Source organism: Otolemur garnettii, unplaced genomic scaffold (assembly GCF_000181295.1).
Source record: "Otolemur garnettii isolate 467f Iridium unplaced genomic scaffold, OtoGar3 scaffold00007, whole genome shotgun sequence".
Taxonomy (NCBI): Eukaryota; Metazoa; Chordata; class Mammalia; order Primates; family Galagidae; genus Otolemur; species Otolemur garnettii.
Genome location: NW_003852402.1, coordinates 1,616,554 through 1,639,416, shown reverse-complemented (window position 1 = coordinate 1,639,416; position 22,863 = coordinate 1,616,554). Strand labels below are relative to the sequence as shown.

At 58.1% G+C, this 22,863-nt stretch overlaps 1 protein-coding gene across 1 annotated transcript in view; it reads left to right on the top strand.

Moving 5' to 3' along the window:
- FAM19A5 (family with sequence similarity 19 member A5, C-C motif chemokine like) overlaps positions 1-22,863 on the top strand; it is a 159,018-nt gene that overhangs the window by 98,606 nt on the left and 37,549 nt on the right. Inside the window, exon 2 of the mRNA XM_012814111.1 lies at positions 19,694-19,843. Within this exon, the coding sequence (XP_012669565.1) occupies positions 19,694-19,843 (150 nt within the window). The remainder of the gene's footprint in view (positions 1-19,693; positions 19,844-22,863) is intronic.

The following is a 22,863-nucleotide window of genomic DNA, read 5'->3' as shown; positions in this document are numbered from 1 at the left end:
CTGCCTTTGGCACACCTGGGCATCAGAAGCTCTGCTGGAACCTGCACTTCTGTGTAGCTATCGTACAGTGCCCCCACTTGTAAGCAAGTAACAGCATCCCTGCCCCACTGGGTGGGTCTCAGGTCCCAGTGCAGCTGGAAGCAGCCCAGGGAATGTGCCAGTGAATAGGATTCAGATTCTGGAGCACACCTGGGCAGGTGCAGTGGGCCCCATGTTTCTGAGAGGAGGTGACCCTCTTTCTACCAGGGGAGGCTAAGCCCAGGGCCAGCTCCTCACCTGTCCACTGTCCTGCCTCATGTAGGCCATGGACTCAGTGCGTGCTCACTGCTGCTTATTTGTGTCTTAATGTATAATTAAAAGCAAGTATGTGGAATTCCTGGCAGGCCATCATGTTTCACAGGGCACGGGAAACTTCGCACCCTGCCCCTTCCAGGTGGCACTGGACATGTAGCCCAGGCCCTGTAAGAGGCCCACAAGAGGCCTTCCTGAGCCATCCTTGGGCACACACCGTCATCCTCCCCCTCCTGATGGCCATCTCCTGGGACAACCCTGTGTCTGTCATCCCACTGCGGTCTCTCTGAAGCCCTGGCTAGCTCTGTCCCCCTGCAGGCCCCCCACCTATTCTTGGGGTCTGTAGACATGTCCCATGTAGGCCTCCACACTGTGCTGGCGCCTCTGGGAGGTCACCCCCCAGTGTGGGGCCCACGGCTGCCTGACCTTGACAGTGAGGGTACCGGGCACGAGGCCACAGTTAGCTGGGCCTGGTCAGCCTCCAGTGTGAGTGTGACGCGGCCACAGAAGGTCCAGTGGGGCCCTTCTCCTTGTCCCTGGTGGGGTGCTTGGTGCCTTGTTCTGTGTCCCGTGACTGCCGCTCCTGGCCTTGTGAGCTAGCTGTTCCCCTGACAGCCCTAAGGCACAGAAATTTTCCAGCATCTGTGCTGGACTGCTGGTTCAGCCCTGGGTGGAATGCTCTGCCGTGCCCTGGTTCAGCCCTGGGTGGAATGCTCCTGTATGCCCTGGTTCAGCCCTGCGTGGAATGCTCCTGCATGCCCTGGTTCAGCCCTGGGTGGAATGCTCCTGCGTGCCCTGGTTCAGCCCTGGGTGGACTACTCTGTCGTGCCCTGGTTCAGCCCTGGGTGGAATGCTCCTGTATGACCTGGTTCAGCCCTCGGTGGAATGCTCTGCCATGCCCTGGTTCAGCCCTGGGTGGACTGCTCCTGCGTGCCCTGGTTCGGCCCTGGGTGGAATGCTCTGCTGTGCCCTGGTTCAGCCCTGGGTGGAATGCTCCTGTATGACCTGGTTTAGCCCTCGGTGGAATGCTCTGCCGTGCCCTGGTTCAGCCCTGGGTGGAATGCTCCTGTATGCCCTGGTTCAGCCCTTGGTGGAATGCTCTGCTGTGCCCTGGTTCAGCCCTTGGTGGAATGCTCTGCCGTGCCCTGGTTCAGCCCTGGGTGGAATGCTCTGCCGTGCCCTGGTTCAGCCCTGGGTGGAATGCTCCTGTATGCCCTGGTTCAGCCCTTGGTGGAATGCTCTGCCGTGCCCTGGTTCGGCCCTGGGTGGAATGCTCTGCTGTGCCCTGGTTCAGCCCTGGGTGGAATGCTCCTGTATGCCCTGGTTCAGCCCTTGGTGGAATGCTCTGCCGTGCCCTGGTTCAGCCCTGGGTGGAATGCTCCTGCGTGCCCTGGTTCGGCCCTGGGTGGAACGTTCTGCCGTGCCCTGGTTCAGCCCTGGGTAGACTGCTCCTGCGTGCCCTGGTTCGGCCCTGGGTGGAATGCTCTGTCGTGCCCTGGTTCAGCCCTGGGTAGAGTGCTCTGGCGTGCCTGGTTCAGACCGGGGTGTATGTAGTGGCCGTCCTTATCATTCACGCCTGCACTTTTCATCACTCTCCTGGACTCTTCTGGCCCCTTCATCTGTAATCTGAGGCCCTGACTCCAGGCCTTTTAGTGTCTCTACCTGAGCTGTACCCATAGCAGGGCCGCCCCTAATATAGGACGCTGAGGTGCTGTTGGCACCTCCTTCATGCTGACACCTGCCTCTGTTAATGTGTCCAGAGGCAGCAGGAGCTTCAGTCAAGCAGCCTGCTGTTGATGTAGGCCTCCAGCCCTCGGCCTCTCTCAGCTACCTGTGCATGTCCTGTGTGTCCTTCTGACACCACTCTTTCCTCTTATAGTTCCGTCCTGTGAGGCCTGGTGTGTCCACCAGACTCAACACAGACTCCTGAACCTGTCACCCAGCCAGCCACTCATCCCTCCTACATTTGGCAAGAAGGATTTTGTTATTCACTGGGGCATGTGTCCCAGTCCTGGGGCATCACCATGTTAGCTCCACAGCCTGACCCGCTTAGGCATGTCCCTGGCTGTGCCTCCAGGCTGTGTCCCAGCCCATGCCCTCCCCGATTCAGTAGCAGCTGGACGTGCCCCCCTCCTGGCTCCCAGCAGGTCCTCGGGCCAGGCTGACACCTTTCACACCGCCCTTCCCTACTCAGTAGCAATGGGATGTGCCTCTCTCCCAGCTCCTGGCTGGACCTCGGGCCAGGCCGACACCTTTCACACCGCCCTTCCCCGACACAGTAGCAGCTGGACGTGCCCCCCTCCTGGCTCCCAGCAGGTCCTCGGGCCAGGCTGACACCTTTCACACCGCCCTTCCCTACTCAGTAGCAGAGGGACGTGCCCTCCTCCCAGCTCCTGGCTGGACCTCAGGCCAGGCCGACACCCTTCCTGACTTAGTAGCAGTAGGACGAGCTCCCTCCTCCCAACAGGCCCTCTAGGGTAAAGGGCCACATCACATAGAGCCCCGTGGAGTTTGCCCCTTGCAGTTGAGGAGTTCCTGTGTTGAATCTCAGGATTGCTGTGAACCTTGGGGCTGCTTCCTTCTGCTCCTGCCTCTCTGGTCTTGTGGGCTCCATGTCAACCCCTGTGAGACGCATCCCAGCCAGCTTGAGCCTGTAGCTCTGAGGAAGGACGGCAGTTCACAGGCAGATGTGTGTATGGTGGGCATGAAGCCGTCCTGGATGCATATGTGGCCGGCGTGAAGCCGTCCTGGTGTCCTGGCCGTGGAGTGTGTCCTAGGGTAGTGGGTCCAGGTAAATGCAGTCACCTCCACACCGGGATGTTCTCCCCTACGAGCCTCCCGCCCTCTCCTCTGCTGGGCCTGCCCCGCCCCTCAGCCTCACATTTTCATGGTGACAGTTTTCAGAGGTGCAGAAACATCAGGGAAGTGATACCAGCCCCCATCTGCCTTGCACAACCGTTCGTATCCTGTGAATTCCATAACTATTTAAGACATTGCTAAATTTGTTTCATTCATAGATATATTTATAAAGGAATGTATACGTTTATACGCTCCCAGGTACTGTTACACAGTGAGACACGTTCATACCTTCATACGTAGGTAGCGTGTGTTTACACGGGAGGGTGTATGTTTATATAGTCCCAGGTACTTTATACATTCATAGATACATTTATATCAGGGAGACCCACTCTTCCTGGTTTGTATGAGACTTTCTGGTTTCAAAATGGAAAATCCCACCTTGTGCTAACCCCTGTGTCCCTCTGGGCAGGAGAGAGCCCCTCCCCCAGTGCCCTCCTCCTGTGTGATGAAGGGAGGCTGCAGCCAAGGTCAGAGGCTGGATGCCTTCAGCACCTCCTGTGTCCACAGAGACCAGGCAGGAGCTTGGGGGACAGGGCTTGGGGGAACCTTTAGGACAACCCCCAAGGTTCCACACCATGCACCATGCTGTCTGTAGAAATCCTGGTCTTTAAGCTGATGAGCAGTGCTGGGCACTGCCTTGGATCACCCGAGAGCTTCCTTTGAACGGTTGGGCTGCACACACACACACAGAGGGTGGGGTGCTAAGGAATGGTGGCACAGGAAGGGGCCATGGGCATCTGGGGTGGCGCTGGGGTCCTGGGCCATAGGGCAGGCCTGACCTCACAGTCCCCAGGGGTGTAGGCAGTGACCGTGTGGGGAGCAGCCAAGCACTTTACCTTTAAACGTCAGCCCTTTCCTTTATCAAAACTGCCCTGACTAGATTCTAAAAAGTTTCGGACTAGAGTAAAACGACGTATTTCTCAGGTCTCTCTCTCTCTGTCTCTCCCGAGCCAGAACGTGTGGGCTGGGGGTGGACAGGTGTGTGTCTCCCCAGGTGACAGGGCTGCGGCTGGAAGATGGGAGCTGTGATCAGAGCTGTTAATTAGCGGGAACCTGCAGTCGGCACCTCTGTGCTGGCACAGCTGATGAAATCCCTTTTATTTGGTGGTGGCTGGCACAGGCTCCGTCTGAAGGGACTGTCTCCAAGCAGAGAGGGAACGATGACGCGGGAACAGAGCGAGTCTTATTTTAGGCCTTAGGCCCTGAAAAGGCTGCAGAGAGACGCACAGTGCGGGTGTGTGTTTCTGTGGGACCCTGCCTGCCTCCCCGACTCCCTCCTGGTCTGAAGGTGGTCCTCTCTCTTCATGGTCCTTGCCCTGCGAGGTTGTAAATAAGTCCCATTATATTTACAAGGTGATTTTCCTTTGGTTTATGAGAACATCCCCACAGTTCCTCCTGGGCCTTTTCAGTTTGAAGGACGGAAGGCTAGTGAGTTCATAGCCCTGTCCCTGCCCCAGCCCTGCTTCCCAGGAGGGGTCCCACGAGGAGAAAGGCAGATGGGGCTTCCACCTTGGTTGGCATAAGGCCGCACGATTGTGTGTGGCCATAGGGGCTGTGGGTGTCTGCCCTGAGAGGCCCACCAGCTACATGCTTTGCATACACAGCTGAGACTCGGGGACGCATGCAGGCTGTCCTGAATGTTCCTGTCTGTGCATGAGTGTTTAGGTGTGTCCACAATGGCAGAGTCTCTGCGAGGTGGGGCTGGGGCACGAGGGGTGTCATCCGGTGTGTCTCACTGGTTCCCTGGGGTGCAGAGGGGGCTTTCCCTTGGGGAAACATTGGCACAGCATGAGACTCTCTGGGACTCTAAAGGCCTGTCTAGGGCTGGTGAAGGCACCTGGCCCAGGTCACCAAGGGCAGAGCCTGCCCACCTAGAGACGCTTGTGTGGGTGGGGCTCCCAGCAGGGAGTGAGCGTCAGGCTTTGAGTGGGAAGGTAGGATACGTTTGTTATAATTTGTGCCAATACTGCCATCCAGTTTTCTAAAATTCTGGCATTTTTTGTTTTAATCGTGATTAACTCGAAGTCCAGGGCAGACGCCTGCGCCCCCCATGGCCACCTGCCATCATGTGGCCTTACACCTTGTGCTTTGGAAGTGCTCTCAGCCTGGCCACTCAGGATGGCGCCTAAAGTCCGTCCTCTCTGCACACAAGTGAGAGGACGGCAGGGAGGGAGCACTGCTGAGACCCAAGGGGCTGCACCTTGTCCTGCCAGAGCGGCCCGTCTCAGGACAATGTGCAAGATCTGGAAACTGAGGCAGCTGTTATGGAGCAGAGGCTGGATTTGAACCCAGTGAGATGGTGCACAGTCCCCGATTTTAACCGCCAGGCTACACAGAAACGGCAGCACAGGTGGGGAGCATGGGGCTTTCTGCTTGAGAGGCAAGTCTATGTCTTTTCAGCAGGCAGGGGAGCAGCCAAGCCCTGTGGGCGGAGGGAGGCCCTGGGCATCTCTGCCTGACCGTGATACAGAGCAGCTTTACAGCTGGCAATGGGCCTCGGCGGGCCAGGCATCAGCACACTCGCCTTCTCAGTCTTCACTCACCTTTGCAGGAAAGATTGAATTAAAAAAGAGTCTTCTGTGCAGTTTAGAAACAAGAGACCTTCTAAATACTTTATGGGAACAAGCTCCAGGGTTACCTGCTCCTCAAGATGCCCTGGGTGGCTTTGCCAGGCATTGGGTCGTTGATTGTCAGCTCTGTACATATCTGTGACCAGGCGGCCTCACCTCTCCCTGCAGCATCTGGGGGTCCCGTGGAGCTGGTCCTCACAGCTCTCCAGGAGTCTCGTGTGTCCTGTGACCACAAGACAGACAACAAGCAGATGGCTTTTGTGGCCCTCCTTGTGTCTTGGGTGGCCGTGACGGCCGTCCCTTTGAGCACCTCCGTGCTTCACAAAGCTCCTTCATTCCTTCATCTTTGTCCAGTCCTGACCCCAGGGTCCCTCCTGGGCCTCCCCCCCCCCCCCGCACAGATGCCCACCCAGGCCCTGCGAGGGTGTCAGGGCCCTGGCTTGTAGGAGACCTCAGAGGACCCAGGACAGGGTGAATGTGGGGTCTTAGAGGTGTTGGAAGCAAGGCCTGCCCCAAATTCACGTGGATTGCCGGTTGATTAATGGAGTGGATAATATACCCACCGCTGCCCAAGGCCATGATCTGTTCCCAGCCTCAGCATCCTGATGTGTAAGTACAGCAGCTGACCAGTAGTAGAGTCTGTTTTGCCCTCCCAAGTGCGACCACAGCAGTGCTTGCCCACAGGCCATAGCAGCTGACACAGCCTGGCCTTCTAACCTTCATCAGCGAGGGTGGGTCTTGTGCATGTAGGGAGAAGCCCAGATCCCACACGCCAGGACCCCAGGGCAGGGCTGTGGGGCTTGGGTGGGCCCAGACAGACCTGCTCTCAGCAGTGGAGGGGCTGAGAATCACCAGGGGTAGGGGGAGAGTCCAGCCAGTGTTGGTGTCAGGACTGGCCTCCAGCGAGGGGCCGGCCAGTGTTACTGTCAGGATTGGCCTCCAGCCCTTGGTGGTGGCACGTGTGTGGGCCTTAGTCTAGCAGAACACTCAGGGTCCTGCCTCCCTTGGGGCCTTCTGAGAGTGGCTTCAGGTCCCCAAGCTTACCATTGTCCCCAGTGTTTGCACATCACCAAGTCACGGGAGCCTTGGGACATCATGGCTGTCACTGGTGGAAGGTCTCCAAATGACCTCTCCACGGCTCTGTGGTTACCCCGCCCCACAGAAGCCTTCTCATAAGCTGCGAGGGGTGATGGAGGCGGGCTCTGACTGCAGCTGTTGCCTTGACCTTGGAAGAAGGCCTGGCGCTGACGGAGGTGGGAAGGACAGCACATTTTGGGCAGCTGCTTCCCAGCCAGCAGCTCCCCATGGGGCGTGGCCCATGCATATTTACCGACAGGTGTCACTATGGATGGCCTTTTGAGCAGACTGTGACTTAGCCAGGTCTCTGGGGTGGGCAGGTGATGGGAAGGAGGCTGTATATTGCTGAGTGCAGTGCTGATGTGAAATTCCCAGGGCTCCGTGTATTTCCTGGGAAGTGTGTGAACAGGTGCAGGAGGAGCAGGCAGTAGGCCCCACACACCCCATTTAACCGCATCAGGTGCTGGCGAGGCCTCCGCAGCCTCTGCTGGGCCCTCAGCACATGCATCAGAAAGGTCTGTCATCCTCCATATTTTCAGTAGACTTTTTTTTTTGCTTTTGGAAGAGTTTTTGATTCATAGAAAAATCGAAGGTGGTTCAGAAAGTCCCCACAAACCTTGGCAACCACTTTCCACATAGCAGTTACGACTGATAAAGCGTTTCCACGTTAGTGCAGAGTGCTTGCCACAGGCAGGAACCAGCATCACTGCCCTGCCAGCCGCTGAGTCTGAGTGTGATTCAGAAGCCGAGTTTTCAGCCAGGGCCTCTATTCTGTCTGTGGTCCCACCTCAGGCAGCATGGACGTCACCTGCCATGGCTCCTGGGGCTGTGAGAGTTTCTCAGACTCCCCTGGCTTCAGTTCTAGGTGGTGTTGAGCGGGACTGGCCAGGGATTGTACATGGCATCCCTCTGCTGGAGCTCGTCCCATATCGTCCCCAGGAGGTTTTAGGGGGGGAGCACAGAGGTGCGGGCCTTCTGAGCACATCCTCTCAAGGGCACAAACTGTCACTGTGACCGGACCCTGGTGACGTCCCCCTTCTGAGTACTTGTGGGTGACAGCCCATGCCTCGGGGTGAGGAGCCACACTTCTTCAGACTGGGGCGTCCTAAGACATCCAGAGCTAAGCATCTTCCCTGTGTGGGACTTGGCCCAGCCGCTCATCTGCACCAGCGTGGACTCCCAGACTCTGAGGCTTGGGCTGTAACCGACGCTGGTCTGTCTGTCCGGCCACTCAGGTGTCAGCGCTTGTGGTCGGATGCCCTCCCGGTGGCTTCCGTGTTCCCTCAGCACCCCACCATGGTTTTGTTTATTTTGTGAGCCTTCCTGACTTGCTGGATGAGATGCTCTCAGCTCAGCGAGGGTATTTCCTGTCCTAGTCCTCACGTAGCCACTTCTCCAAAGACCTCCCATCCTGTTTATCATAAAGGAAATTAGGGAGCGAGGTTTTGGTGCTTGGTGCCCCATTGCCGGGGGTTACTGCTCCTGAGCCCGCTCAGCTGGCATGTGGTGTGCTGGACCGTGCCTGCGAAATGCACGTGTGTGCATACCAGCTGCGTGTAGCCATCTGCATCTCCTGACTCCACCCTCACCACTGCCGCATGCATCGTCCCGGCCCCTCCCCTGCTCATCTGTAACACCTGCCCCCACTGCTGTAGCGTTCAACTGTGGGTACAGGGACAGCAGCGTGACAGAGGTTGGTCCCCATGGCAGGCGGCTGTGTCAACCAGAGTGTGTTTCTTGTGGACTCTTCCTTTGCCTTAAGACTGAGAGTTACTCAGGCCAGAACCTCCTGTCTGAACCCCCGTGGGGAGGTTGGGACGTACTTTTTAACACTATCTGATCTCCTGCATGGGATCCCTGAAACTACTAACTGTTTTTAAATTTGCATCCGTTAAGGTTTGCTGTGGCTTCGTGTCATCCCAGGCTCTGGACAAACGCAGGACGCTGTGTAGCCACCGTGGCAGTGTCACCGGATGGTTTTACTGCCCTAAGAAGTTCCCTGGTCCACCTACTTGCCCTCCCTCTTCACCCTAAACTCCCAACTGCCTTGGTCCTTTCCCTCTATAGTCCCATCATTTCCAGAGCAGTGTGCTGCCTCTGTCACTGGTCAGCGAGCGTTCAGGGTTCCCTGGGCTGTTTACACTTGCCCCGTTCTGTGTCGTGACTGGAGGTCACGGGGTCTGTGACGCGCCGTGGTCTGTCTGCCCGTCACCTGTTGAGAGACGTCTCGGTTGCTTCTAAGTGTTGATAAGTGTTCACAAGCAGCTTCTTTTGTGTTGTGTGGATGGAAGTTTTCAAGTCGGCTGGCTAAATACCGAGGAGTGTGATTTCTGCTCATGTGGGAAGAGTCTGTTTAGCTCTGGAAGAAACCTCCGAGCCGCCTTCCAGAGTGGGGCGGAGTTTGCGCCCCTGCCAGCAACCAAGGAGAGGTCCTGTGGCTCCGCGCACTTATCAGCATCTGATATTTTTAGGTTTCTGGAACGTGGCCATTCTAATAGGGGTGTGGAGGTTATCTTGTTATTCTAATGTGGAATTTCTCATGACAAGCGCTGTCCAGCATCTTTTCGTGTGCTTGTCAGCCGTTGTTTCTGGTGAAGTGTCTGTGCCTGTCCTTTGCCCCTGTCCTGAGTGAGTTGTCTGCGTCCTCACTGCTGATCCCTCACGGTTTCCTGTGTGTTTCAGGTGCACGTTTCTGTCGGACACGTGCCTTGCAGGCAGCACTTCCCAGCCTGCGGCTTCTCATTTCTCTCCACAGTGTCTTTGCACAGCAGATGTTTTTAATGTTAGTAAAATCTTATTTGTCACTTTTGTCTTTCACAGATTGTGCATTTGGTGCTTATCTAAACACTCATCGCCTGATCCGAGGCACACAGATTTTTCTCCTGTGTTTACTTCTAGAAGTTCTGTGTTACTGGTTTTCATATTTAGCTGTCTGCTGCATTTGGAATTAGTCTTCGTGAAAGTACAAGGTTGGTGTTGAGGTTTTGTTTGTTCTGCCTGTAGGACTTGGGTTGTCCCAACAGTGTGTGGACAGGGCATCTGCAGACCATCTTTCCCCCAGGGCGTGGTCTTTTCTCGTGGGCTGTGTGGTCCCTCCATGCTGTAAGGACAGCCACCTCTTGCCTGTGAGGGTCCTGCAGACCCCTGTCTTCTGTGGCCACAGCCTCAGCACCACCAGTTCATGTCAGAATGTTACGTGGAAGCGTTCTGGAAGCTGCTGCCTCTTTCTGAATGATCTTCTCTGGGCATCCTGGACTTCCTGAGTCTGGGTCCTCCTGGGGAGGAGGCTTCTCTATCATGATATAGGGCACTGCAGGTCCTGGTGGGGAGGCACCTTTGTTAGTGCACAGGATGGTGAGACGTGTGGGCACCCAGAGTGCTCCACTTATGAGCCGGGCCAGGTGCCAAGGCTACTGCCCCCGTGCTGCTGTTGCCAGTGGCTTCTCTAGGGTGGTAACAGAGCCCTGCCCACTGGCTTCCCATGAGCACTAGGAGGTCTGGGAAGGCTGCGGGCACCTGTAACAGGAGGGACTAAGTAGAATGGATGTGGCCATCTCTGCCCCCCATCCTTCCAGGGTTTATTCAGCACACCTGCTACCTGTGTACAACTGTCCCTGCCCCACAACTGGTGCAGGCAGTGGGACCCTTGGATCACAGGGCTGTGGGGTAACGGCACAGTCGTGGCCCACATGGTTCTCAGGTAAGACAGGGAGCTGCCCTATCCACCAGAAGCTCCCAGGGGACCCTGTGGGCAGGTGGATGTGCTCACCCTATTACCCTCGCTGTCTGGGTAGGGAAACTGAGGCACGGAGGGAGTGGGTGGCGGTCTTGCCCAGAGTGGAGGCCATGGTCCTGGCCAGGCTGGAGCCTGCTGTCGCTAGAGGCCTGGCTGAATCTGGCCTGAAGGCCCTGGGGTTGGTTAGCTGGGGAGGATACATCTGTCAGCAGGGGGGTGGGGGGCATTCGTCAGTTCATGTCAGCCACCACATTCTGCCTCTGCAACAGCCCAGGAGTGGCTCGTGAGGACATTGGGAGCCGCTGCTGTCCCAAGGAGCCAAATATGTTGGGGTACTCCCAATGCCAGCCCACAGGCCTCGCCACTTCCCAGGTCCTCAACCCCTTTGTCACAGCAATGTGGCCTTTCTTCCTCCACACTGAGGTCCTGTGCCCTGTGTGGTCAGTGTGGGCCTGGGAAGCCAATGCTGCTCAGAAGCAGCCACACCACACCTGCCACGCCACACCCACCATGCCACACCTGCCACACCACACACGCCACGCCACACCTGCCACACCACACACGCCATGCTACACCCGCCACACCTGCTTTGACCCGGTTACCCTGTGCCAGGCTCTTTCCCCAGCATGGCTGCCAGGTCTCTGGGGGACAGAGATTGGCCCTGCCCCTTTCCCAGCAGCCCTGCCTGCAGGAGAGGGACGCCTTGGAGTGGTTTCCCCAGCGCACCTGGCAAGCGGGAAGCTTGGGAGAGCAGCGCTGCCTCATTCCATGTCCTCTCTGGGTCCAGAGACGGGACTGCCTATCTCTAGTGGGCATTTCAGCCTCCTTAGTGGGGCATTTCTTTCAAAGACAAATAGCCACTGCCGGAAACAGCTCTGCCAGGGCCAACATTTCTAGGAAATATCAGACACATTTGTGTCTCTGCCAAATGTTCCATGCGCTGTGCATCCCGCAAGGTTGCAAGTGCTAAATTAACGTGGGGCATGGAGCAGACGGCTGTGAGTGCCCAGACAGAGAGGGGAGGTGCGGAGTCACTGAGCAGCGCCTTCCTAGGTCCAGGTGGAGAGGGGCACCCTCCTTGTGATCAAGGGGAAAGGGGGGAGACCATCTGTAGAGGGGGTGCAGAGCCCCTATCCCCTGAGATCAATGGGAAGAAAGGGAGAGACCATCCGTGAAGAGGGTTCAGGGCACAGACCTCCTGTGGCTCTGTCCCACAAGTGGCCTCCAGGTCAGCCAGGTCAGCCCTGGGGTCTCAGGCAGCCCCCCTCATGGGGGCTCAGCACAATGCAGATATGGGGCTGCCCAAGCTTAGGGGCTGAGCATATGGGCATCTCATGCGCGGAGGCCCAGGATGCTGCTAACCTCCCTGTGGTGCATGGGGCAGCCCTGACACAGAGGGGTCCAGCTTCAGATGTCCACAGGGCCACCTGGCCACAGCCACCTGGAGGGGAGACAGCAGACAGGCCCCCTGTCTGCCATGGCCTCACCAGTCAGCTTTCCTTGGCCATTGGGAGCCCTTTTTCATTGTCAAAGGGGGTACAGCCAACAGTGACCTGGACTGGCCTCTGTCACCACATGGCTCAGCAGAGCAGTCTCTTGCTGTGACCTTGGCTGTGTGGCTTGACCCCACACCACCTGCAGCTGCCCCCAGTACTCTGTTGGGCCCCTCCAGTTGGTCTCTGGTGTTTAGAGGCAAGCAGACATAGCCCAAGGTCAGCATACCAGAGGTCCTGCTCAGGTGCCAGTTCAGGCCCAGAGGGACATCTGAGCCGAAGGCCACTTTCTCACTCTGTCCAGGCAAGGCATTCCCCCAGGAGCCCTGGGCCTGGGCTTGAGGGGTGAGAGAGAAGCAGCCACAGGGCTGTTGGGAGGGGTCAGGATGGTGCACAGTGCTGGAGGGGCCACTAGGAGGGGCTCAGGCTGCTACTGGGCTTAGAGCAAACTCTGCCGGCATCCTGAGGATCACACCCTCTTCCTTGTAGCCAGCACCTGTTTCCACAAAGGGACCACAGCCCTGAGGCGGGCCCTCCCCTGGGGATAGATCAGACAGGCTCCCTTGGGGCCCCTGCCGGGGGTGTGTGAGCACATATGCATCTGTTTACTCTGCCCCTGCAGGCACCGCGGGAACCCCAGACTCCCTCCTCCTCCCCATGCTCACGGGCTGCCTGCCTTCCAGCTGCCCTCCTGGCAGAGGTGTGCAGTGTGCTGACATAGGGAGCTTCTGTTTTAAGCCTTCTGGGCTCCTGGCACCTGGGAGCCCCAGAGGACTGGGATCCCCCAGTTCCCCTGAGTGCTGTGTGTGGTGCAGGAAGGGGTCATTGACCTGATGGGGAGGGCAGATGGCTTGTCAGGGACCTCCCTTTGCTGCAGACTCCCCTAGCCAACTCTAAATGGGGCCTCTGCTAGCAGGACAGTGCCAGGTTGCTTCTAGCTGGAGGAGTGTCCATTGGACACCTTGTCCCCTCTCTGTCTGGTGTTGCTTCCCAGCCTGGTGCTGTCCAGTGCAGAATGCCAAGTGGCTGGGGTAGGGGAATTCTAGGAAAGGTGGCCCAGCCAAAAGCCCGTTATGTGGCCGTGAGAGGAAGGAGCCACCTCTGGCCCGGCCTCCAGGGATGCCTCTCTGGGAGAGGAAGCAGTACCTGCCTTCTAGCGACCTTTGTGAAGCCATAAAGCGCAATGTAATTACCAGCATCCACGATGTTGTGCCAACCGCATTCCAGTCCAGCTCAGGATGGGCCCTGGGGCTGCCGTGCGGCCAGCCAGGCGGGTAGCGCCTCATTCATATGCACATTAGCGGGGACAGTTGACCGGCAGCCAGCTGGATGGGGCACCCTGCTGCAGTGCCTGCCTCAAGGAGAAAGGCCAATGTCGCTGCTCCTTTGCTGGTCCTCCACCCAGGGCTGCATAGCAACACTGGGCAGGCTGTAGGGCCAGTGGGAGGCCCTGGGCCCTAAATCTCCCCAGGGATGAGCCTGGGGCACCCAGGCTTGGGAAGGAGGCTTCACTTGGTCAGTCTGTCTGCAATTCTCGGCTCCTTCTGTCTGTACATGAGATCAGCCTGCCAGGCTCCAGCATAGACCCCAGTGAGACTGAAACTTTCCTCCTTTGCCCAGATAACCAGGGCCGACAGGGCAGTCTGTGATCTGGGTGTGGGTGGCCCACCGGGAACAGATGTACTTACCTGTTCCTGGGGTACAGGGCTCAGAGGTGTGGAGAGGAGAACGCACAGGTGCTCCGGCTGGAGGGCCTGTGCTCTGATGACAGTCCAGGGTTTCCCTCAGGAATATTCTGGTGAGGGTTGGTTCTCCCCAGGGAATGGCTGCTGGACCAGATAGGGGTCATCTGCTCCTCCCTTACACTCAGCTATTGCCCCTACAGGTCAGGATGCCCTAGTGTCCCCAGGGAGAGGCCAGGGAGCCCTCGAAATCCTCCAGGGCCCTGGCCTCCCATGTCCCACCAGGCAAGGCATAAAGCCCAGTTGTGCAGTCGGGGGCATCCCCATCCCAGCCGTATGTCCTCCCTCAAAGGCCGGATGGACACCCAACCCGTGTTTTCTGAGGGAGGAGGCCTGGGAAGACCTCATCTGAGGTGAGGGAAGTTCTAGGACCTCACTGTGGGGTCCCCTGGGCTCCTAACACCCTGGCGCAGGAGACACTGAGCTGCCTGGTTGGGTTGGCTGGGAGTCTCTGTGCTGTGCTACTGCGTATCCCTCTGGGACAGCAGCATCCGGCCAGCAGTGGCTCCAGGTGTCTGTGGTCGACCCTGTGTTAACTACAGAGCCAATAACTGCCCTCGTGTGCAGGGGCAGGTGGTCAGTCCTCTACCCTGCCCTTGGATGCAGGGGCGGGTGGTCAGTCTACTCCCTGCCTGGAGCTTCTTATCTGGATCTCATGTTTGGGGAGAATCTTACACCTTTGGGCTTTTCTGACATTTGTTGGAGGGATCCAAGAGTTTCAAGTATCCGCAGTGAGCTGTGAGGAGGGTGAGAGGAGAACAGGGGAGCTGGTGGCTCAGGGACACGTCCAAGTCTGAGCCCAGCATCTCTGTCTGCTGGGCTGGTGGCTCAGGGACACGTCCAAGTCTGAGCCCAGCATCTCTGTCTGCTGGCTCCTGGCAGGTAATGGGCCCCTGAGCAGCCTGTGCCTCTGAAGGGCAGAAATGCTTTCCTGCCTCCTGGGGCCAGCGAGGCTTACGGGGCCAGCGAGGCTTACGGGGCCAACGAGGCTTATGGGGCCAGTGAGGCTTAGGGGGCCAGAGAGGCTTACAGGGGGTCAGAGAGCCTTATGGGGGGGCAGCGAGGCTTAGTGGGGCCAGTGGACATGTGTCCGTTTACCACATGGTCACTGAGCCCGTCCTGTGATAACATGGAGTCTGATCTGCCTTCTCGAAGGTCCTCTCCCACCCTGGGGGTCAGAAGCAGCCTGAGTGTCCACATGTGTGGCCCAGCCATGGTCCTCCATGGGCGGTGAAGAGTGAGGCTTTATGTGGTGGGGGCACAGGCTCAGTGCCCCCACCTCCTGCCCAGGCCCCTATCCTGTGTTCACCCAGCCCTCCGGAGCCTCTCCAAGGGGCAGTCTCCCTACCCCGAGCCAGGCCCTTCCACCTGGGAGAGCCAGTGTGATAGCACTGGGAAGTCCCTGGACATCTCCTGGGGGAATCTTGTGATGGTGGCCTGGCCACTACCCTGGGAAGCTTTGTGTGGCTGCTGAGGCAGGTGAGCACACGAGTAGGGTTTGCGTGACACAGATACACTGTCCTGCTGTTCTGGCCACATGTGCCCGGGAGTTCCAGTAAGCGAGGCTGGGTATGGGCATGGCTGCTCCTGCAGGCTGGGGTTACCCACCTCCCTCCCCCCTCACTTCAGAGCCCACCACCCTCCTGTCCCTGTCCTGTCCTCTGCAGGCCCCTCACCCTCTGGCGCCCTCAGAGGCCCTGTGACTCCTGGGACCCCAGTAGTTGGGTCCCGTGTCTGCAGTTGTGTTCCTGGTCTTGCTCAGGGGACTGGAGGCCAGGTGGGAAGGAAGGGGCTGGGGACCACGGTGTCGCCTCCGGGGAGCCTGTGGAGGGAGTTCTGACTTTGGTTCTGGTGGGCCTTAAGCAGCCCAGTCCATGGCCGTGATCACAATTGCTAACAGGTTTTTACTATTATCGTCCTGTTCTCCCACACGTGTCTAGATTAACGAGATGGCACTTGGAGATCAGCCTCCTCGGAAGGGCAGGGGTCACCCTGGGGTGCATAGAGAGAGACGCTCCCTGGCAGAGGCCCCATGGTGGCACTGAGGTCTTGCACTGCCCTTTGCCTCCAAGGAGGGGCCTCCAATGGTCTGGGTCAAGCTGAAGCATGTTGGGGTGATCACTCGGCAACAAGGTGTCATTTGTACAGACGTGAGGCTCAGAGGGAGGCTTCACTCTGCTCTTACCGGCTCTGCCTGGGTTGGGGTTCCTGGAAGTCCCCTTGGCCTATAAGTATCCCTGTTTGTGGACATTACTGCAGCCAGTGCTGGCCCCTGCCCTGGGGAGCAGTTCTGAGGCTGGGACTCCTTTCCCTTCATGCCTCGGTTCCTGAGGCATGTCCTCCCCTCGGGTGGAGCAGCATTATAGCCCTGCCCTGCTATTCCCACCAAGTCCCTATCTTTCTGGCCAGGGCGATGGCTGGCACATTCTTCTCTCCTGAACAGGAGCCTCCAAGAAGGCACAAGCCTGCCCAGGGCTAGCATGTGACCGGAGCCCACGAGTGCTCCCTCCAGGAGGGGGTGGAGTGCCAAGGTCACGTCCTCTATGTGTCTAGCTGGGCAGCCTGGGCCGGGCCATGTGCCTGAAATGGTTAATATCTTTACCTGGCCTCGTGGCCATGCACAGATGTCCTCTGTGGCCCTGCCCCAGGAGAATTAGGCTTCAGGAATGACGCATTTAGCTGCCTGTGCTGAGGTTGGACTGTGCTGGAGGGTTTGATGCTCGGATTTCAACAGCAACCCAATTTCACTGTTACTTGGGTGCTGAGGCTATAATACTGTATCGTAATGAGCGCACCTCCTGTGTTTTTAATCCTTGTACTAAACGCCTGTAGGGTCAGGGACAAAACCAGACTTGAGTTACTTGCCTTGGAGCACGGGGCAGAGCTGTGTGTGGACAGGTTCCCTGTGAAAGCAGTGTCTTCCGTAGAGAGAGGACGGGCACGGTGATGTTAGTGTTCTGATCCGATGTCGCCTCCCGCTCTCTAGTAGCACTCAACTGCCTCTGTACCCCAGACCCTGGCCAGGCCCACCCAGAGTGGACAGAGCTGGCCTTGAAGCCTGCGTGAGAGCAGGGTAGCGTGGGCTTGGGCTGGTGCCCTGACTGAGGTCACGTATAGGAGTAACAGGTCAGGTGGCCATGCCCTGGAGGACACCCAGGGCAGGACGGTGCTAAGCCTGCTGGGGCATCCTAGGGGTAGACGCCCAGGCTCTGGCCCCTTCCTAGCCCCTGCCCTGTGATGTGGGCTAAACAGAGCAAGCAGAGCTGTGCTGTCAGCATGAGGTGTGCTGGTCAGCTCCGAGGGGCCCCAGCTGGGGACCCCAGGGGAGTTGGAGCAAAGATGTGTGCAGGTGACAAGCCTTTGTGTCACTTAAAGGTAATTCCGAGGATCTCTGGCGAAGGTCCTGCCACACACCAGCTTTGCTGGACCACAGAGACCCCTGCACAGAGGCAGCCCTGGGTGTGTATACCATGTGCACCTCCAGATGCCGTGGGCACAGAGCAGTGCCTGTCTGTGCACAGTGTGGGCATGTGTGTGCCCCTGTGTGCACTGCACGTGTGTCCCAGACAGGCCAAGGCTAAGGGCCTGCTGCTGGGAACCCAAGCTCAGGGGCCATCCTCACTGCCCACACCCAGCTCTCTGCTCCCCTCCTGCCTTGCCTCTTGGCCTTGGCCTGGACTAGCTGGTTGGTTTTGCCTGTGATGGAAACAGTGGTAATAGCAATCTCATTGCCATGCCTGACTCGGTGTCACGGGCAGAGTGCCTTTGCCTGCGTGGTCACGGGCACCCCTACCCACTCTGCCTTGGCAGCTACTGCTCTAAAGAGCAACACACCCATCCTTGCTGCCTGCAGTGTGCGTGAGTGTCAGCCTGTGGGCTGCACGTGCACTTGTGCAGAGCCCACAACCCGCCCTGCCATCCACACACCATCATTGTCCATGCAGGAGCGGCCAGCGCAGTCCCATAGGCTTGCCTATTGCTTCTCTCTACCTCCTCCTCCCAACCTCACTCGTCACATTCCTCACTGGGTGACAGCTGGAAATCAGTGCCAAGCATGGAGTTGGAGGCCGTGGGGACCACCCACCCTGGGATCCGCAGGTGAAGTGAGTCCTGCCTGACTGATGGGGCCGTGCCATGGACGTGGTGCGAGGGGTGCGTCGTGTCCTGAGTTAAAAGCCCACATCAGTGTGGAAAGGGTTGTCACAGGGCACAGGAAACAGCCCACGACAGGACACTGAACAGCCAAGAGCCCTCTACCCAAGGCTGCAGACCGCCATTCCCAGGTGGTCACTACGGCACTCGGTCTAACGTCCTGGTTGCTGTCACCTCTTGTTTATCCCCATTCCTTAGGACCAAGTCTCAGTGGTCAAATGACAGATCAGTGGGCACTGGCACTTGACAATTTCCATGCCAAGCACCAAGAGGCCCCGCACAAGGGCCCCTGCCCTGTGCCATTTGCTGGACTTCATGGCAAATGGTAGCTCCACTCAGCATTACCACCAGGATCTAAGTGGGACAGGGGTCCTTGCCGAGTCCTCCTGGGTGGCTGTGTGTTCCGGGTCCACTTTAGGGAAGCTGAGGTCTCCTACAGCTTGGGCAGGCATGGAGTCGGACAGGGAGCACTGGCTGCCTTCCTGGTGCCCAGGTGGAGCCAACTGAGGGCACCTTGCGCTGTCCACTCAGGACACACCGCAGGCAGCTGAGGGCTGACCTCTGTCCTCCCACTCACTGGCCAGCTCTGCGTCTTCACTGCCACTGTTGAGAATGCCACTGTCTTCATTTGTCAGGGTTAATATTTCGGGCAGTAGCCATGCTACATTTTACAGGCAGAGTGACATCTTAAAGGGGTTTATTTGCACAGTGGAACTTCCTGACGATTCCCTTCCCTGTCCTGAGACACTGCCCTATCAGGCCCTAGAGAGGCCCCTTCTCCCTAGGATGTAGGGAGGAGGTGGGCATGGAATCCTGTGAGACAATTTGAGTTGGTGTCTTAGGAAGAAACGTGTCCCATCTCTGTGCCCTGACCTGGCACAGAGCCAGACGTGGGCCACACAGCCCTCCCCACCTCCTTCCTGTGCCGTGGGGTGTCTGACCCAGGAGGTGGGGAGGGGGTCACGTCATTCACCTGTAGGAGCAGGTCCACCTGGGTATGGCTGTGTGTACCTGGGTGTCTGCACAGGCACAGCCATGAAGGTTGTGTCTGTGTGACTGAGGCACTGGGTGGCCTTAGTGTGTTCACACGGGGTGTGGGCCAGGCCTGTGTGCCTCCCAGGTTCTTGGTATGTGCACATTGGTGTCTTGTGTGTGGCTGTGTTAATCCCATGTACATGTGTGTGCACACGTGGGAGTGTATGCCAGGCTGTGGCAGGGTCAGAAAACTAAGCCCGGACACTGATGCAGCAGCCCCTGCCCCCAGTGCCAAGGTGGGGTGGTGACATCCCCCTGGCCCTTGGTCCGATGTGCTTTCCAGCTCCAAGCTGCTAAGCTCTTGGGCCGACATGCTGGCAACGGGGACAGAGACAAGGGATCAGCTTGGTTCCCGAATGCTGGGCTCTGTGCAGTCCCAGTTGTCTCATCAAGCTCTTGAATGCATGGATGGGGCAGCAGCTCCTCCCTCCAAGCCCTGTCCCTTTCATTCCCGGGAATGAGTGAGATGGGGCCGCGTTTAATTTCCTGTCTGTGAGGCAGGGCTGCCTTGAAGGCAGGCAGGGTCAGCGCAGAGAGTGTCGGCCAGACGGACTCTGCCTTCCCTGCATGTCCTGACAGCATCCTTGCAGGTGGCTGCTCATACTCCCTCTGAGCACAAGGGCCTCCCTGCCCGCTGGGACCCTTGTGGTGGGTTCTGGTGGCCTCCAATGTGGGGCTGGGCCGGCTGCTGGTCCCCAGGCTGTGGCCACTCAGTCTGCATCTGCTCCTCCCTTTCAGGTCAGCTGGCCGCCGGCACCTGTGAGATTGTGACCCTGGACCGGGATAGCAGCCAGCCCCGGAGGACGATCGCCCGGCAGACGGCTCGCTGTGCATGCAGGAAAGGGCAGATCGCTGGCACCACGAGAGCGCGGCCCGCCTGTGTGGACGGTAGGAGCCTACGGCCCCTTTCCTGAGGATTCCCCCAGGCCTTGGGGCAGGTCCCGGGTCAGTCCCCTTCTGGGCCTCTCTGTCCTTGGCTGGCACACAAGTGTGATTGTTCCAGGCAATGTTGGCTTGTGCACTTGATGATAGACTGTTTTGGCTTGTGGCTGGTGGTTCTTTGAGAGACAGGGGTCTGAAGTCATCAGTTGTGCCCAGATGTGGGCCTTGCCATGCTTGCCCATGGGTGGGGCTTCCTGTCCAGAGGCTGGGCCCTTTGGTGCTGCTGTAGGGAAGGAGAGGGTAGGATGCTGAAGGGGTGGACAGTGGAGGGGGATGGAGGGACAGTGGAAGGGGAGGAGAGGATGATGGAGGAGCAGATAGTGGAGGGGTAGGGGAAGAGGATGGAGGGGCAGCTGTAGCAACCCGAGGACCCTGGCCTCAGTTCCACGATCCAACATGTGCTTTCTGGCCCAGGTTAGGGTCAGCAGCCCCGGCTCTTCAGGGGCCCTCGGCATGTGGGACAGCTGTCCTGCTGACTGGTGCTGCCCTGAGGATGCTCTAGGAATCAGGCTGCTGAGGAGATGCCCGAGTTTCCATCCTTGCTCAGCTGACACCCTGAGAAGGCCTTGGGGCAGCACCTTGGGGGACCGTCACCACCAGTGTCCTGTATGGGGTGTTCCTAGGTGTTATCGTGGCATCTGTGAGACTGTCTACCTGTAGGGGGCTCCCACTGGCACACATTGTGTGGGAGTGCTCAGCCCTGACCAGGGAGAGCTGGGCCAGTCAACTGGCCAGGCCCAGTGGGCCCCCTTGAGAAGGGGGACCCCGAGTGTGGTGTGTCCCCCTTCTCAAGGGGGCTGTGTGGGCACGTTGTTGGCACTTAGGGGACCATGGGAACAAGGCTGAGCTGCTGGTGGGGCTCAGGGTAAGCACAGCAATCGTGAAGCCTCTGGTGGGTTTCGATGACCTGAAAAGTGTGTGTCCTTGTTACAAACATCTGGAAATCCACATCCAGCTCAGGCACCCCATCACACCAGGAGCATAGTTACTGGAGACAGCAGCATGGCCCAGGCCTGCATCCCGCCCAATTCCTGGGTGCACTCGACCAGGGCCATCTTGGCTCCCAGGAGCTGGATTAATTCTGGCCACGTCCGCCCTCTCCACTCTCCGTAATTGGAGCGGGCTCACACGCGGTGGCAAGCGTGCCTTCCTGGGTGACGTTGATTGATTCTTCCCAGGACTGGGAGGAGGGAGAGGCTCCCTGGCTCTGCAAGGAGCTGGCAGCCCCAGTCCCGTCCTCTCTTCATATTTCCTCTGCCTGCCTGTGGGAAGAGCGGGGGTCAGAGTTGATTACTAATTAAATCTGGGTCTGCTCATCTGAAACCACATCCACTTCCCGCAACCCAGGAGCCTCCCGGTGCCGCAGGAGCCGGGTCCCAGAGACCCAAATTAAAACCTCACCGCTGTTTTCAGGGGAGGCCAAATTTGTTAGCTTGCTTTTTCTGCGCAGTGGGCATTTTCCAAGCTGCCATCTAATTTAATTTTTGCTTTTCTGTTTTCTTGCTCTGGTGCATAATAAGTTTCCTCGCATGTGGATTGTGTTTGCTAAAGAGAAAACTTGTTCTCCCAGTTGGGCTGGGATTTAATGTAAACAGTGTTTAAATTGGGATGTGTCAGGCTGACCCTACCATGCTCAGTGAATGTAGGTGCCCGGGATCCTAGGCAGACTTGCCACTGTCCGTGTGTTTGTTAATTGGGTTCCCCATACGTTTGCTCACTGGTTCGTGTGTGGAAGTAAAGTGTGCTGAGGTCACCCACAGCTGCCGGGAGGTGCAGAGGAACATCAGCTCTCAAAATGCCCTGAGCCATGGAGCCACACAGCGCTGTAGGTACTGGGGTTACGACGGGGGCCTGGAGCACGGGCCTCCTTCCTGTAAAGTACCCTTGCAAGGGTGCACCCACAGGGAGCATTTAAGTAGGGTATTGAGATAGGTAGAGGAGCTCACCGTAGAAGCTGCTTTTTGTGACAGGAGGGGCTGGTGGTGAGGCTCCAGCTTCCTTGTTTTGTCCCTGAGCTGAAGTATTTCTGGGCCAACCTTCTCCAGCCTGTCAGTGTCAGCGCTAAGAGCCGGCGCACCTGTGTGGCAGCCGCTTCCACTTACAGGGAGAATGGTTCAGGAACAAGCCACTCCCCACCGGGCTCCTCACCCTCACACACCAATACCCACAGCCAACCTCGCCTTGGGGCCACCCTGGCCGTGGGCAGCAGGTGGGTAGCACCCTAACCTGAGCTTGTACTAGCCGTTTGTATAAAGGTTCAGAGCTCCCATTGACCCATCAGCAGAAACTCACATCTGCCATGGTCCTGACACGGTCACAGCTCCTGTAAAAACCGAGACCCCATCTCCAAGTGTATCTGCTGGCCAGCTCTTGCCCGGCACACCGCAGATAAGTGTCCCTGCCAGGCCTTGGTCCCATGGAGCCAGTGTCTTCTGGCTCCAGAGGGGGTTTCTCTCATAAGCTCAGCTCTCATGAAACTCCTTTAGAAGGAAATTAAAGTAAATACCCGGTGGAGGGAAGGGCATTTGTGAGCAGAGCTGCCTCATGCCCTGGGGCCAGTGTTGGGATGAAGGGTAATAAGAAGCCCTGGGGAGGGTGGGCGGGGGTCAGGGCACTGCATAGACCCAGGGTGAGGGCCAAAGCCACCAGGAAGTGGAGGGCAGCCTGGGTGGTCAGGTGGGGCCAGAGGCTGGCGGGGAAGGCAGGGCCCTTTCCTGGCAGGGTTCTCTTCTTTCAGGGTCCTGCCAGGCCCCTCCTGACTAATGTGATGACCAGAGTCACCTCCCAGTGACCCCACTGGCCTTCTAGGTGAATGCATGCCTGGCCTTTCAACCTGACACCTGTTGTACCCACTCAGGGAGCCACACCTTTCCCCATTCTCGCATGGGGATGCATGTGGGAAGCATACATGTCCCAGGTTTGGCCTCCAGGGACCCTGCTGGGGGTGTTTTGAGCAGGGATACATG